This window comes from Lontra canadensis, unplaced genomic scaffold (genome assembly GCF_010015895.1).
Source record: "Lontra canadensis isolate GAN:19392208 unplaced genomic scaffold, GSC_riverotter_1.0 scaffold588, whole genome shotgun sequence".
NCBI lineage: Eukaryota > Metazoa > Chordata > Mammalia > Carnivora > Mustelidae > Lontra > Lontra canadensis.
In genome coordinates, this window is record NW_022631575.1 from 32801 (window position 1) to 49949 (window position 17149).

The 17149-nt window shown below is 45.5% G+C and overlaps 1 protein-coding gene across 1 annotated transcript in view; it reads left to right on the forward strand.

The window, feature by feature from the left end:
• The window catches only part of LOC116863137 (putative ATP-dependent RNA helicase TDRD12), a gene marked incomplete at its 3' end in the record, with an annotated part of 38312 nt that extends 22160 nt beyond the window's left edge, over positions 1 to 16152 (forward strand). Inside the window, exons 10-21 of the mRNA XM_032850629.1 lie at positions 1246 to 1326; positions 3247 to 3307; positions 3717 to 3824; positions 6769 to 6954; positions 8471 to 8627; positions 9118 to 9245; positions 10872 to 11063; positions 11290 to 11418; positions 12476 to 12593; positions 13416 to 13555; positions 13690 to 13910; positions 16053 to 16152. Coding sequence (XP_032706520.1) covers positions 1246 to 1326; positions 3247 to 3307; positions 3717 to 3824; positions 6769 to 6954; positions 8471 to 8627; positions 9118 to 9245; positions 10872 to 11063; positions 11290 to 11418; positions 12476 to 12593; positions 13416 to 13555; positions 13690 to 13910; positions 16053 to 16152 — 1621 coding nt within the window. The remainder of the gene's footprint in view (positions 1 to 1245; positions 1327 to 3246; positions 3308 to 3716; positions 3825 to 6768; positions 6955 to 8470; positions 8628 to 9117; positions 9246 to 10871; positions 11064 to 11289; positions 11419 to 12475; positions 12594 to 13415; positions 13556 to 13689; positions 13911 to 16052) is intronic.
• Positions 16153 to 17149: the final 997 nt, after the last annotated feature.

Below are 17149 nucleotides of genomic sequence, written 5' to 3' on the forward strand. Positions count from 1 at the left end.
TCTTTGCTGAGAACTGTAGCTGTTGCACTCAAGAGTGCTCACCCCTCCCTCTCTTCGGGATCAAGGTTGCAACAGCTGCTTTAAAGTACATGATACTTCCCACTTGTCTGCCATCCTGGAGTTCCCACCTACTGGTCGTCTTCTCCCTTGACAGTTGATCTGGTTTCCCTGGCTCTTTGTGTGTTGTGTTCTGGATATTTTGAATATTATGGTGTGAGACGCTGGTTTCTATTCAAATCCTCTGGACAATGCTGGCCGTGGTGTTTCTGTTTATTTTAGTGGTAAGTCAGGGACCCCATTCAGGTGCCAGGTTCTGGCTCCATTTGGGTGGTGACCTCAGTTTTGCTTGGGGTCTGTTCTGAATGTGCTCAGACATGAGGCAAGCCTGGGACTTCATAGACAGGGATGGGGGGCCCCCTCTCTCCAGCACACTCTCTTTTTTTTCTTTTCCGGGATATTCTTCACATTGACCATTTTCTAGATGCTCCCTCTGTCCAAGTAGGTGGTGGTTTTTCATGGAGAAATGGCTACACAGTTCTGTATGCTTAGGGCCGCTTGTGGAGCAAAACAGCATTGTAAACGAGAAAGGAAAGAGATGGAGGTTCCCCCATGTCTGTGGACCCTGGGGCCCATTTCCCAGATCCTTTAGAGATAGGGAGTTTGGGGTGACAGCCCCCTGTCATCACTGCAGCAGCATTACTGAGCCGGCCTCAGGCCAACACCAGGAGGCAAAGGAGTATAAAATTCCAGGGAATTCTCCACGATGCTGGCGGTTTCTCTCCCCTTTGGTTCTGCACTTTACATAGAGTTTCCAGCTGAGGTCAGACGAGAGACAGGCTGTGGAGGCCTTATGCCATCTTGGTGATCACTGGCGCCCTCAGTGTGGTTTTTACCCTTAGAGGACAGTGTCCGTTCTCACAGAAATAGATCTGCTTATGAAGAGGGACTCACTCATTTGTGCTACTTACTGGGAGTTTTCTCCCAGAAAATAAAGGCATTTTCAGGATTGGGGCAAATGGGCTTAGAAATTTTTTTTAAAGATTTTATTTATTTATTTGACAGAGATCACAAGTAGGCAGAGAGGCAGGAAGAAGCAGGCTCTCTGCTGAGCAGAGAGCCCAATGTGGGGCTCGATCCCAGGACCCTGAGATCATGACCTGAGCTGAAGGCAGAGGCTTTAACCCACTGAGCCACCCAGGCGCCCCAAGGGCTCAGAGATTCTAATGAATGTTTTTTGGTTCCTAGTGCTTTATGTCAGAAGCCAAATGAGAAACCACTTAGGTTGGCCGAGAAGAAAGAACACAATGAGAAGAATGGCTGTGTGAAGTATGAATTTTTTTCCTTGTTCTAAATATTTTATTGAAATAATTGTAATAAAATTATAAGCAGGAAGAATTTACATATGATTTTATTATTTATTTCAAACTTGCATTCCCATGTGGAAAATACACCTACAGTGTCTGCTGTAGGCTTTGAAATTATTTTTCCTGTTCACTAGGGTAGATTTTTCTTGTAAAATCTTCGTTCCACTGTACATAGTCATTTTTTTTAAAGATTTTTATTTATTTATTTGAGAGAGATCACAAGTAGACAGAGAGGCAGGCAGAGAGAGAGAGGGAAGCAATTTCCCCACTGAGCAGAGAGCCCGAGGCGGGATTCTATCACAGGACCCCGAGATCACGACCCGAGCTGAAGGCAGTGGCCCAACCCACGGAGCCACCCAGGCGCCCTGTACGTAGTCATTTTCTGCCTTCCCATGCTGATCCTTATTCTCTTGGTAAATTTTTATGAAGCAATTTAGATACGGTTGGCCTCTGGGGCTGTTGATCTTCTGTGGGTTTACGTCTGCTACCTTCCCAGTTCTCTCATGCTAATGGGGTCTTCCACGGGCTGGAGAAACTACGTAGTTACTTGCAGTATGGAACTGGGTGGTGGTTTTTTGTTTTTGGTGGGGGGTTTGTTTTGTTTCCTCTCATCAGATTCACAAAGAAATATTCACTGACGAGTTGTTACCAGTAGAGTAGTAACTTTATTTCATACTTGTTTAAGCCCTGAAACATTCTCATACTCATGTTTATGATTTCTTACCATACCAGCCTAAAAACACTATATCCCAAGTAACTGGCTGCTCCGAAGTCACCACAGTGGCCCGGGATCTGTGACAGTTGAGAGCTGTGTCCAATGATCAGCCTGGGATGACTGCGGGGAGGGCGTTGACTGCAACGCCATTTGGGCTTCCTGCCTCCTGGATCCTGGGCCAGGGGCTGTGGAGGTAGCCCTGGAGCCCACAGATCTGGGGGTGGCTATCAGGGCAGCTGTGTTGACCCCCTCCTCCCAGGGAGTCCTCCATGCTACTCCCGAGAGGCCGTGGGGCTGCATGTCATGGTTTTCCCTGGAACGAGAGACCTTGCGTTACCCATGCAGCTCATTTCTTATTTTCATTACATTAAATTATAACTTGAAAAGTCACCCTGAGATACTCTCTTGCCTTTTACTTTTCTATTAAAAGGTAGTATTTTTCTCTCCTCTTGGGTGAAATGCCATTTACTTAGGACCCATTGATTCAACTACGGCAGTTACTCTGCCCGTGGTTCAGGATTATGGCACAGAAGGGAGAAAGCGGTGGGTTTCTCAGCAACGTGAGATTACCTGGTGATCACGCAGTCTTTCTTCATGTTCAGAACAAGTGTTCCTTGGATTGGCAGTGCTGTGTCCATGGCCCGGGGGCCAGGGTTCAGGGGCAAGCACCATACTGACCTGACCTCTGTGGCCTTTGCAGCACAAAAAACAGTACAAAAGGGGACGAGCAGTAATTTCATAGCTATGCCTTGGGATATATGGTTGACCCTTGAACAACATGGACATTTGGAGTGCTGACCTCCCACACAGTTAAAAGTCTGCGTATAACTTGTGACCCCCCCCAAAACTTAGCTACACTAATAACCTACTGTTGACCAGAAGCCTTACCAGTAACGTAGTCAGTTAACATGTGTTTGTGTGTTTTGCTTATTACATATTGTCGTCTTAAAATGAAGTATGCTGGAGAAAAGAAAATGTTACCAAGAAAATCAAAAGAGTACATTTTTAGTAATGTACAGTAATCTGCACATAAGTGGGTGTGCACAGCTTAAGGCCCAGCCGTATGTTTCATTTTATCTCTGTCAAGGAAGAATTAAGATTATAACTCAGTTGAAGAAATACTAACACTCCTTTTTCCTTCACATTGCCCTTTTCACTACTTTATAGATTGTTGCAGTTTTTAAATCCTGATCCTTTGAGAGCGGATGGGATCTCTGATCTGCAGCAGGTATGACAATCCTACAGAAAAAATTAAAAATCCACGACAACTCTTTACTCTTTCAGTCTCTCTCCTTCCTCGTCTGGATTTGAGATGAGAAGAGAAACCCCCTTAGGTAGTGTCTCTCCCTGAAGAAGACACCCTTTTAGAGATTCTCCAGTGAATTATTGTTTTAGAGACATTGTTATTATTTGGCGGGGTGTGGGAGGGTTAGTAGGTGCTCTTCCTTTCATTTTGGTAGTTTGGGTGGGTTTTGATGAGCATATTTACCTCAGCCGTCCTTCCTTTTCCCAAAGTGGTTGACTTCCTGTGCTGGCAGGGTTGGGGGGTTGCTGTGTGTGACAGGGACAGGGCTCTGCCAGTGGGCGGGGCGGGGCATCTGCCAGCGGGCGTCTGACAGGCAGGCGTGCTGTCTCAGCTGCAGAGGCTGCGGTCCGGCTCCCAGCAGCCCTTGGCCGTGCTCCGGAACAAGATCGAGCCTTGCTTGACCATGGACTCGGCGCCACTTTCGGCAGACCTGAGAAAGGTAAAAGTGCTCCTGAAGGCGGGCTCCTGGAGGAATGCTCACCTGTTGTAACACAGGAGGATTTTTAGGAAACCCTTCCAAGGCTGCACTTGAGTCATTTCTTAGCCTTTGAAATCCTCTGTTAAGCTTTTGTTATTAAGTTCTCATGTGTTCTTCAGGTTAACTTCCTATAGGTGAATAATATTTCTTTGGCAAAACCACTGTATAACTCTTCGTGCTTTTCTTTTCTTTTTTAAAAGATTTTATTTATTTGACAGAGATCAGAAGTAGGCAGAGAGGCAGACAGTTGGCGGGGTGGGGGGGCAAAGCATGCTCCCTGCCGAGCAGAGAGCCCGATGTGGGGTTCGATCCCAGGACCCTGAGATCATGACCCGAGCTGAAGGCAGAGGCTTAACCCACTGAGCCACCCAGGTGCCTCTCTTCATGCTTTTCTGAGATAAGTTTTCAGATGTGTCTCTGGAAAGAGGCTTATAAGGAGCAACAACTTACCAGGGCAGTTACGCTATATTTCCAAGTGTTCTTCTCAAAACTGCTTTCGAGGTCCGCCTGGGTGGCTCAGTGGGTTAAAGCCTCTGCCTTTGGCTCAGGTCATGATCCCAGGGTCCTGGGATCGAGCCCCACATTGGGCTCTCTGCTCAGCGGGGAGCCTGCTTCTCCCTTTCTCTCTGCCTGCTTCTCTGCCTACTTGTGATCTCTGTCAAATAAATAAATAAAATCTTTAAAAAAGAAAAAAACTGCTTTTGAGACCTGCCATTTCAGTTAGTAATTTGATCATGCATGCTTATCTATTTCCTTCTTGATTCAGAAAAAAAAAAAGGACAGAAAGAAACTAAATCCACGAGGATGAATTGAATGAGAGCAAAGTCTTTAATGGCCTAGAAATTTCCGCAGGCTTTCGGAAGATGGAAAACAGGCAGCAGAGTGTGGTTGACTAGTAGAGGAAGGAGAAGTAGGGGGCTCTGACCTTCCCTCTTCCCTCTTCCTGAGCATCCACAGTCAGCCTCTCGGGAAGGATGATCTTTCTGAAGGAACCGAATGACCCTAGAAATGTCCTTCGGATGAATTCTTCTAGAGAAGACACCTGCTCACTGCCCTGGCTTCCTCTAGGGGGTGCGGCACTGATAGTGCCGAGCTCTGCGCTGGCCACACTTCTTCCAGCCCGCTTTTAGTGGGCCTTCTCCCTGCAAACAGACGTCAGGGATCCTTAGACATTTGATGAAAGCTCCCACCTAAAAAAGAAAATAAAAGCATTAAAAAAAAAAAAAGACCAAAATAAAACTCTGAAGGAAACAAACAGTGTAAGCAGTAGAAAGAAGATAACACAGGACACCTGGGTGGCTCAGTTGATTAAGCTGCTGCCTTCAGCTCAGGTCATGATCCCCGGGTCCTGGGATCCAGTCCCGCATAGGTCTCCTTGCTCAGCGGGGAGCCTGCTTCTCTCTCTGCCTGTTCTGCCTGCCGCCCCCCTGCCTGTGCTCTCTCTCTGACAAATCTTTAAAAAAAAAAAAAGCTACAAAATAAATACCTTCAGAGATAAGTATTAACAGTACTTACAAACAATAACTGGGTGTTATAAAAAAGGCCCAGAGGATAGAAATGGTTCTTGGAATTTCAGAACGCTGTCGAGCTAGAAACCAACCAGCAGATTGGAGGGAGAAAATGGAAACTATCAGAAAGTAGAGCAAACAGACAAGATGGAAATGGAAACAATTTGAGGGTCATTTCAAGGTCCAGTCCCTGAAGTGGGGATTTTTTTTTTTTTAAGACTTTATTTATTTATTTGACAGAGAGGTCACAAGTAGGCAGACAGGCAGGCCGAGAGAGAGGGGGAAGCAGGCTCCCTGCTGAGCAGAGAGCCCGACGCGGGGCTTGATCCCAGGACCCTGAGATCATGACCTGAGCTGAAGGCAGAGGCTTTAACCCACTGAGCCACCCAGGTGCCCCAATTTTTTAGAAGAGCAGAGGAAGTGGGCAGAAAATTATAAGAGCAATACACAAGTGGTTTCCAGTCCTCATGGAAGGACTGAACAAATTAGGAGAGTTCCCCTCCCACAGCCCAGCACAGAGAGGAGGCAGGATCACTCCAATAGGGGGCGCTTCAGGCGCCAATTCCGACTTCCTGGCGAAAAGTTCTTCACAATCTTGATGTCCACTGGAAACTAGCAATGAAAACGTTTTCAGACACGCAAGAGCCTCTCAAGAATTGACTCAAGAAGGACGCTCCGGAAGTATGTTCCCCACCAGAGCAAGACTGTCAGCCAAGAAGGATGACTGGTCTTGCAGACAGCAGGGACAGTGCCGGGAGGCCACAGAGTGACGGCTGCATGAGGGACACCCAGTCGGTGGTCTGCGCCGCTCCTGGGGCTCAGGGCTGGGGGACAAGGACGTCATGCACAAATTGTGCTCATGAGTTCAGCCTCTTGGAACGTAGGGTCAAGTGTGGCTGGAGAACTCTTTCTGTTGCCACACTTGGGAGGTTTTAGTGACCATTACGTAGAAAAATAAATAAAGGCACTTTTTTTTTTTTTTAAGTTTGTTTAAGCAATCTCTACACCCAGTGTGGGGCTCAAACTTACGACCCTGAGATGAAGAGTTGAATGCTCCTCTAACTGAGCCAGCCAAGCGCCCCAATAAAGGCATGTTTAAAAAAACCCAGCTTTGTAAGTAAAGCCTGATGTACTCACAGATTATTGGGAGGAGCCACGTCCTTGCTCTGGTGAGCTCTAGGCACCTGGTTTTAATTTGGAGCCTAGAAAGGCAAGCGTCTTAGGCCAGGAGTTTGGTGCTGAGAAGAGACACAGGGACTTGAGAAGTGAGGTCTTAGAAAATACCAGAATAAGCCGTGTGTAGTTGCTGTTGGGGTGGGAGGGGAGGTGAACAAAGAGATGGAGCTTGTGTTAGTTTCCTGTGCTTCATTCGTGCTTTTTGGGGGGCTGTTTTGCAGGCTCTTCAGAGAAACAGGTTCCCGGGACCCAGCCACGCAGAATCCTACTCTTGGCCACCCATAGCCCGGGGCTGTGACGTGGTGGTCATCTCTCACTGTGGAAACAGTCCCCTGCTCTACCTCCCACCCGTGCTTACAATTCTGCAGATGGGGGGCTGCTACAAGTCTTTACCAAGCAGAAACGGAGTAAGTTGAAGACTGTCTTGTTTCCACAACAGCGTGGCCTAAATATTTAAATTTTACGCTGAACCTTTGGTGAAGTTTGGGTTCCATTACACATTTGGTTTCCATGACAAGACAGGAACTTACCAGACTCGTTGATTCTCTGACAGTGATTCTTCCCCTGAGCCCCCTTTGTGGCCATTGGCTGAGCCCAGAGGTTTCTGGCATTTGGGATGAATATGTAGCTTATAAACTTCTTCTACTGATATAAATCGTCTGTGACAGTCACCCTGGGAGATGGTCAGGCCGTGTACGGTTTTCATTGTTTCATAGGTGAGAAAATTAGCTTCATCTGACAGGTGAGACAAGGTGGGATTAGAATTTAGATTTTTCTGTTGTTGTGTCCCCTATTCTTTTAATTATTTCACAGTAGCCCACACTGTTGTCGACCCCCTACTTTATTCTTTCCGTGTGTGGGAGTCTGCAGGGAGTCGTGAAGGGTGCTGGAAAGGAGAGCAGTGGGATGTGGGGTCAGGTGATGGTGGGTAGCGAGTCCTGCTTTGCGGGGTCTGGGCTATCAGGCGAACCACGTGCAGAAGAGTTCTGTCTCAGACGTGTGTCAGAGGACACGGTGCGGACAGCTCCATCTTCAGGTGGCAGATCGTGGGAAGAAAAGACAGCGTTGCATGTAGGAGAGATGCTCCTTGTCCTCCTCCTGCCATGCAGTTTTAATGCTTGCCCTTTGGAAATCTGGGTCGGCTGGGTTATTGTGTACTGACCTCCCATCTGCGTCCCTCAGTGAGCCTCTGACCCCTGTGGACCAGCCGCTGCTTGTGTTGCGATAGAACTGGGGCCGGGTCAGAAAGGATGTCCGGGTCTTACCTCTCGTGTCCTCTGCTTTCACCACATCCCTGTGGTCTGCCTGCTGTTAGGCCGGGTGCCCAGAAGCCGGCGCCCACCTGGATCTGCATGCAGGAGAGGGGAGACCTGTGCTGGTCTGCAGCCCATTGAGGGCATGTGTCTGGGAGGGTGTGTGGCAGGCCGTGCGCCCTCGGTGTGCTGTCTGCCCTCAGATACCCCCTACAGAAGTGATGCCCTTTTCTAAAGCCCCTTTCAGGAGGCCGTTAGTTCGCCTGGTCCCTGGGAGCAGGAGCCCTGGAGCCAGACCGCCTGGTTCAGATCCTGTTGCTCCTAGCTATTAGCTGTGCGGCCTTGGGCAACTAACTTTACCTCTCTGTGCCTCACACCCCGCATATGTGACGTCGTGAGGTGATAATAGGTCCTACCCTGTGAGAGTCTTTTAAAGACACAGTGAATTAATATTCGTGAATATTAATTGGTGTAAGCTCTAGAGGAATCTGAGTCCGTGTGTCTAAATCCATTCTAATGAAATTATATCCTTTCTGACTTCCAGGATAATGATGATAGCAAATGAGTTAGGTAGTGCTTCCCCCGTGCCAGGAGATGGTCTGCATGCTTCAGCATACATTAGGTTCAATCCCTAACTTTTGCCCCAAATTATGTGAATTTGTCTTTGCAGCCTCTGGCAGTCATCGTGTGCCCTGGGTGGAAAAAGGCTCAGTTTATTTTTGAATTACTGGAAGACTATAGCACGTCCTCCAGGCCTCTTCATCCCATGTTGTTAACAATCGGACTCCACAAAGATGAAGCCAAAAACATGAAGCTTCCAAGGGGGTGTAAGCATCCTTTCTAAGCTGTTTGGTTTTCCCTGCAGAGGGCAGTGGAGGCCTGCCAGGCGGGCGCCGCTGCTGACCGGGACACGGGCTTGTGCGATGGTGTTACCTGTCCTGCTACAGGTGGGACCTCAATGTCCCTTACGGGCGGGCACAGAAGGATGAAGGTTGGACCTTGGCTCACAGGCGTTCCACTGAGAAAATGCTATGATCTCCTTTACCCACTATTTATCGAATACCTCCTGTTCATTAGATGTCGACCGTGCCCCCGCCCCTGCCTTTCAGGAGCACAAACACCTGTGGGAGCCCAGGTGTTAGATAAGGACAGGTGTTGGCCTGGACGAGCAGGACGCACCCCTCCCCCCAGCTAGAAAAACCGTTTTGTGCCCCATTAGACCTCAGGTCTAGAAGTATGTGGCATCTTAGCAAAGGAAACGTGAGGGAAAACCTGTGGAAAACCTGAATGTTCATCATCTTCTCTTTCCACACGTAGGTGAGGTCATCGTTACAACACCCCACAGCCTCCTGAGACTTCTCAGATACCAGAGCTTGTTATTTCTTAGACTCTGTCATCTCATCTTGGATGAGGTAGAGGTGCTGTTCTCTGAAGCTAGTAAGGAGGTAAGTGTGGCCTCCATCCGAAGTCATTATCACTCAGAAATAAGTGTATATGTGACTGAGGACTTACCTGCTTTTAGGAATCAGGAGAGGATGTGTTTATTGGTGGTGGGGGGGGGAGCCAGTTAATCTTGGAAGATTTTCCATTTAACTTTTATAATTTTGAAGAGAGTTTGTCTGAAATTTCCTTCCCCAATTTTTTTAAGATTTTTTTCATTTATTTGAGAGAGAGTGAGTGACAGAGACAGTGAGAGCATGAGTGAGTGGGAAGGAGAGGGAGAAGCAGGCTCCTCCCTGACCAGGGCACCTGATGGGCTTAGTCCCACGACTCTGGGATCATGACCTGAGCCAAAGGCAGGTGCTTAACGACTGAGCCACCCAGCATCCCTCCTCCTTCCCAAATTTTAAAGTTCTCTTTGGAGAGCAAAAATTTTCTGGTGAGGTTTTCTAAAGTACTGATATTTTTATGATTATGGAAGCAGTAAGTTTTATTCTAGAAAATTTGGGGTATAGAGAAAAATACTTGAAAAGCCCCAGCATCCATTGTGTTACCCTTGGAGGTAATCACTGTTTCTGTTTTGGAGTAATCCCTGTTTGTAATACCTGTTGTAATTTATAATTCTAAATCCCTTTTCTAATTCCAGTTGATCCGCAGAACTGACAACATCAGGCCTTACTTTATGGCTAGCTCATAACTTGCATTTTCAGTAAGCAGTGTCAGAGCGGTGTCCTGCGGTGTGATTCTTCGCTGGCCACAGGCCAGGATGGAATCCTGTGGGCATAACATAACTTTTTTAAATGGTCCGATTTTTGGACATTTAGCATTGTTTGTGTGTATGTCTCTAAAGAACATAGGTCTTTTTTGCACATTTCCCTTAGGGTCTATTTCTAGGAGGGGATTAATGGATCACAGACTATGAACTCTTACAGGAAGGCGTTTCTTAGGCGCAGTGTAACAGGAGGACCACAAGCATTTCATGTGGCAGCAGTGACGTCCCCACGTTCAAGTCCAGGCTTTGTCGCTTACTGACCGTGTGGGCCTCTGCAGGGTTTGGGAATGTCTCTAAAGCCTCAGTTCTGATTTGCAAAGCTAATATCCAGTATACCGCACCGTGCAGTTGCCTTTCTGAAAGCAGAGACCCCCGTGGACAGCGTGCTGCCACGCCCCATGCCCCATGCCCCGGGCAGGGGGAGAGCCTTAGGCCAGCTCTCGTTTTCAGTCGGCGTGTTAAACGTGGCATCTCGCGTGAGCGTCCTGTATTTCCTTGATTACTTGTCAAGCTGAGCATTCGTACTGGCCACTGGTACAGTTCTTCTCTGGGCGGCGTGTTCATTTTCCTTGCTTATTTTCTGTTGGCAGGATCATCTTTTTGTAGTCTGTTTGTAGACCTTTTTAATATAAGGATGTTAATGCTTTGTTATATATGTTACACATTCACCCAGATATTGTTTGTGTTTTATTATGTTTATATTTAACATTCTCTCCTTCTAGTTTTTCTCTTTTGTTTGGAAAGGCCTTCCCGCACTCTGACAACAGAAAGTGTACAGTTCTTTACCGGTCATGTTCTGTCAACCAGTGATTATCCCCTTCTGAAATGAAAGTGGAATTAATTCTACTAATTTTTTTAGATGTTTGCTATACTGGATAACTTTAAAAAAAATATTGACATTGAAGAAAGGGAATCTTCACCACATCAGATTGTTGCTGTGGGTGTTCACTGGAGCGGACACATAGAGCAATTGGTCAAGGAGTTCATGAACGACCCCTACATCGTGGTCACGGCCCTGGAAGAGGCTGCTCTCTACGGCAGCGTCCAGCAGGTACAGGCTCGTGGGCGAATGGGAGGTGGGGGCTGATGAACACAAAGCCAGGAGCCTTGGTTTGGTGGCTGCCTCCTAAAATAGTACAGCTTTAATCTCATGCACAATAATCCATATTGATTTTCTGTACATTTTTCTGTTAAGATCTCACTTACCGATGAAAAGTGAAACTGGTGCACCTCGAATATGTTTTTAAAACCACGTTGTTGCTATATTTCATCACCAGGTAGTGCGCCTTTGCCTAGAATGTGAAAAAACCTCTACTTTACTCCAGACTCTAGATTTTATTCCAAGTCAAGCACAAAAGACCTTGATCTTCACTGGTTCTGTAGCTGAAACAGAAACCGTGTGTAAGGTGAGCCCATACAGTGCCCTTACTGTGTGTTTAAACCAAGATGGAATCTCGAAATCATCAGAGAATTACCGGTAGTTAAGTATTTGACAGGGGGTAAGACATTAGCAGTTGATCATCAGTCAGAAGAGACCGGGGCTGTGGAGTATGCGTAGCAATGAGACAGAACAGCAGGAGGCCTGTCCTCGGGGGGAGAGCCGAGCAGGTGTTCCCCAAGGAGGCCAGTACCTTGTGTTTTGTCAATGAATTTGTCCCATTCATAAAGAAATGCCAGCGACTTCTGTATCCTCTGTTTAAAAACATAGAGACAGTAACACCAAGAGATAGATCGTGTGGCCAGAAAAGCCACTAAGCTGGTGACAGATTTATTTAAATAATCTAAATCTGCATGGATAGTAAAATGTAGAAATGAAGCCAAATACAAATTAAAATGTAAGAAGCAGGGCCTCCTGGGTGGTGCAGTCAGTTAGGCTTCCAGCCTAACTTGGTTTTGGCTCAGGTCTTGACCTCAGGGTCCTGAGATCGAGCCCCGCGTCAGTCTCCACACTCCCGGGAAGTCTGCGTGAGAGTCTCTCTGTCCCTCTGCCCTTTGCCCCTCTGCCCCCACCGCCAACACATGTGCGCTCTCTCTCTCAAATAAATCTTTTGAAAAAAAGATTCTATAAAAAATTAAAAATATATAAATCAGTAGTACAGCCACCTTTCAGCAGTGATGAAGTGGAGGTGTCGGGACTGCCTGGGGCATGCTGGCACATAAGTTGGGTGTGTGTGTACGTGCGTATGCATACACATGTGTGGGTGCACGCATTTTTGAAAAGGAAGGAAAATGGTTGTAGCAAAACGTTGGCTTCATTTGAGCAAGTGTTTAGAAACAAACTATAGAATTTTAGAAATATATTTGTTTCCGTTTACAATCATCTTGTTCTTAAAAGTTGTAGATCAATGAGGTAATACCATCACAGATAATTTTAAATGTCTTATACTGATAATTGTTGATGGAACAATTAATTTCAAGCTTATGTTCCTGACTCTGAACTGGCCTATTTGGTTTCATCTTTAGGTAATAGAAAGCAGTTCAATATTTTGTTTGAAAATGCATAAAGAAGTGGTTTTTAATTTAAAAAGTGTTTTAGAACAGTGGAAGAAGAAGTTAAGTTCTGGCTCTCACATTGTCTTAGGTAAGTGTTTTAATTTCTACTTCCATTTAGAGAAGGCTGAGCTAATAGGAATCATGTCTTCCATTTGTTTGTATAGCTCATGTCCAAATTTCTCATCATTTCCCAGATTTACTGAGAATTTATTAGAAATGTTAATTTCAAAATGAAGGTTAAGCTCTGCCAAGATTTTGGTGTTGAGGCAAAGGCAGGGCCCTGCGGACCTCCGAGTGTAGCAGCCGTGAGTGTAGGCCTTCACCCCGGGGTTCCAGCCAGAACATGAACGTGTGTGTGCCTACGATGAAATCTGTCACAGATGGTTGTAATGTGCAATGTTAGAGATCGACAAGTCAGAACTATAAAAGAAGTGAAAGATTGATGGACAGCCTAGATTTGTCATAGAAAGAAGCATTTTCCGGGGCACCTGGGTGGCTCAGTGGGTTAAGCCGCTGCCTTCGGCTCAGGTCATGATCTTAGGGTCCTGGGATCGAGCCCCGCATCAGGCTCCTTGCTCAGTGGGGAGCCTGCTTCTCTCTCTGCCTCTGCCTGCCTCTCTGCCTGCTTGCGCACTCTCTCTCTCTTTGTCAAATAAATAAATAAATAAAATCTTTAAAAAAAAAAAAAAAGAAGCATTTTCCAAGCTAAAATTAGGGAGGCCACTTTTCTCTGGAACCTCATCACTGGGCTGTGGTGTTTTGGGGAAAAAAAAATGAGGAAGAAGTTGGTTGGCATCTAAAAAGTGAGATGCAGTAGAGAACGGTGTTGAAGTCCGGTTCCTGGAATTGCTCTGTAGTAAGTGCGGGAAGGCCGCAGCCTCCTTTGTGACTCTCGGACCCTTCTGTCCAGCCTTGACGGATGACTGCATACCGCTCTTGGCCATCACCAACGCCACGTGTGTGATTCACTTCAGCTTTCCTTCCTCCCCCAAAATTTTTGGTGGACGCCTGTACTGCATGTCGGATCATTTTCAGAGTTCCGCTGAGCAGGTTTGATGAACTTTCATGATCTTTAGATATTCTGCCGGTATTTTCTGCGCAATGACAAATTCAGAATCCACAAAGTTTTGTCATTTAGACTGGGGTGGATGACCTGTTGCCTTCCTTCACCCCCCGATTTTAAGGGTTCTCCTGCAGAACAGGCGGATAAGAAGACCAAATCTGTCTTGCTGCTGACGGAGAGGAGCGCGTGCCACGCAGTCGGCGTCGTGCGCTACCTGGAGCGGGCGGGTGCCGAGATCCCGTCGGAGCTGTATGAGTTTACTGCGGGGGTTCTGGAAGCCAAGGAAGATAAAAAAGCCAGAAGGCCTCTCTGTCCATATCTTAAGGCATTTGGTTTTTGCAAGTAAGCCAGTCATTTTTTTAAAAACTGGAAGGTAACAAGCCTGATGATTCACAGACCTGTACCCCTGGGGCAAGTGATACATTATATGTTAATTTGAAAAACTGGAATGTACAGTAAAGTGCACAGTGATATGTTTATTGCTGGATGACCTTTCCGTGTGTACACAGGATGTACACTGCCGCCCACCTCTGGGGGACTCCTTCCCAGTCTGCCCCCCAAGAAGTAACCGCCCCCCACTATCCATGCTGATGAACTTTGCTCGTTTCCCAACATTATGTAAATGGAGTTGTTCGTTCAACTTACTGTCTGTGACATTCCTCTATGGTCCTCTGTGCTTTGGATCGATTAATTTACCTGTCTACTTAGTGGCGTGGGATTGTGTTGCATACATAGAACACAGAATATGTTTCCAGTCACCGTTGATGGGCCTGTGAATTGTTTCCAGCTTTTGGCTGTTATGGATGAAGCTGCTGTGTCTTTTTGCGGAAACGTACACCTGTTTCCTTGGGGTGTAGACTTTGGTGTGGGGTTGCTGGGCCACAGGGTGAGCACACATGTAACCTTTCGGAGGTGTGTGACTGTTTCACAGTCCCATCCGCAGTGGGTGACAGAGATGCATGGCTCCACACCCTCCCCGACAGAGTGGCCCTGGGGGCATAGCGGCACACCGTGGTTTACATCTGTGTTTCCCGAGTAATTAATATAATAATGAGTGTTTTTTCACATGCCTGTGGGACATTTGACCATCCTCTTTAAAGTGCTTGTTCAGGTCTTTTGCCCATTTTTGAAGTTATCGGGTGTTACCCTTTTTCTTCCTGGTCGGTTGGTGTACTTTATTCATTCTAGATATAACTGCTTTGTCAGAGGTGTGCCTTGAGAAGATCTCTCCTCGGTCCATAGCTTGCCTTTTCACTCTTATGAGTCTTTTGATGAACAGACCTTTTAATTTTGGTGAAGTATATTCTGGTTGTTGTTATTTTGTGTCCTTAGGTGAGAAATACTTGCTGATCTCTAGGTCATGAAGACACTCTTCTGTATTTTCTTCTGGAAGTTTTATAGACTGTTTTCACACTTAAGTGTGTAATCTAGGGTGAGTTAATGTTTGCGTAGAGTGTGAGATACAGGGCAAGGATTACTTTCTCCTGTGTGGATAGTCACTTGTTCCAGTATCCTTTATTTAAAATGTCGCTGCATTCTCCCTGAGTTGGTGCCTTGGACATAAACCAGATGATAGTGTGTGGTCCACTTTTGGACTCTCTGTGTTCTATTGGTCTCTTTGTCCTTATGCTGGTACTGCATTTTCTCACTGTAGCTTGTATTCTAGTGAGTCCTACAAGCTGGTATGTGAGTTCTTCAACTTCGCTCTTCATCAGGGTTGTTCTGGCTATTTAAGTCAGCGGCATCTCCACGTGCATTTTGGAATAGGCTTGTCCGTTTCCTCAGAAACATTACCTGGCTTTTGAGAGCACATGTGTTGATGCTGTAAATCAGTTTGGAGAGCGTGGATATCAGCAGTCATGGGGGCCTTCTCACTGATGCAGACACGATGCCAATACTTGATCAGCAATCACGGGGACTGGGTAGGAGATGTCTGATGTGTATCGAGTACATTGAGTTTCATCTTAAAATAACTATTGACATGAACTTTTTGAACTATGGTACATTAAAGAGGTTATTAGTGATTTTGATTATGCTATTGACTTTTTAAAAAATTTTTTAATATTTTTATTAACATATAATGTTATGCTATTGACTTTTGAAACCAAAGCTTTATTTCTCAGTTTGGGTTACAGAATGACTTCTGGTTTAGTTGTTAATTATTAGCCTTTGTTTTGGGTTGTTGTGATAAATTTCTGATTCAGAGTCTTTGTTTTCAAGTACATTTTGTTCATTTACAGAATGTCTAGAGAAATGATGGAGTAACTCTTTAAGTTTATTGCGTGTTAATTAAATTTTAGGGCCTCTTTTCATTAATGTGCATGTTGTGTCATCTGAATTATTTAATATGGCTACTTAAAATTATTTAGAATGAAGGTCCTCTGATTTCAATTATAGATTCATTTTCCTGAAGAATAGTTTAAAATTCATGTTAAAAATTATCGTCTTATTTTTGTTTTTAAAATCCAGTTACTTTTTTTTCAGAGACAAAAGGATCTGTCCTGATAGACACCATGTTAATCTAGAAATAGACATGCCAAGGAAGTTATCCAACCAAACCCTGCCAACATTTGGATACATCAAAGTAAGTTCTGCTGCTCTCTGTTCAATGATAAATGGTCATTTTAATGAATGTATTTCATTCTTTTTCTTTTAGATTGCTCTGTTTATCTGATAGAGCAAGGGTGTGAGCATGTGAGCATGGGGTGGTGAGGCAGAGAGAGGGAGAGGGAGAGAGAATCCTCAAATGATCCCCCCCAGTGAGTGTGGAGCCTGACACAGGGATCAGTCCCAGAACCCTGAGATCATGACCTGAGCCAAAACCAAGAGTCAGACGCTCAACTGACTGAGCACGTAGGTGCCCTGAACATGCTTTGTTCTTAAGCAGCAGAACATAATGATGCTTTTAATGAACCACCATTGATCTGACAGTAGGCCGTGGATCCTTATAAGGTGCCTTATTTTAAGACCCCAGTTTATTTAGAAAACCAAGGTCAAATTGGGAAAATAGATAAATACTTCAACAGTTAAAGGGTTTTGTAGTTATAGTTTCAGAAAGTTATTTTCATCTGGGGATGGGAACCACTAAAAACACTGCAGTGATAGCACACACATCTTTTCACAACATCCATGATTATTCCTTTGAGGAGATTTCTGAAATGCAGATAAAATTGCTAAGTTAAGAGTGTCACTTTCTTTTGAATCCTTTTTGATACTACTTCCTTTCTTCTTGAGTCCAAGATTGCTCTCCTCTCTGCCCTCTCTTTTCCCTGAGGCAGATCTGTTCTGCTCATTTGCACCGTTCTTTGTCCCTCGTTCTGTCACCTCGTTTCAAGAGTTTTTTAAAATTTGTATTGTTGTTTTGTACGTACCATTTATCATATATGTATCTTACATATTATTTTTTAAGATTTTAAGTAATCTCTACACCCAACATGAGGCTTGAACCACAACCCTGAGGTCAAGAGTCCTATGCTCCACTGACTGAGCCGGCCGTGTGTCCCATTATTTTCTTAATTAACGAGAAGAAAGGTAGCTTGTTTTGAAATGGAAGGGTACATTTGGTCTGTCTTGTGGTTACA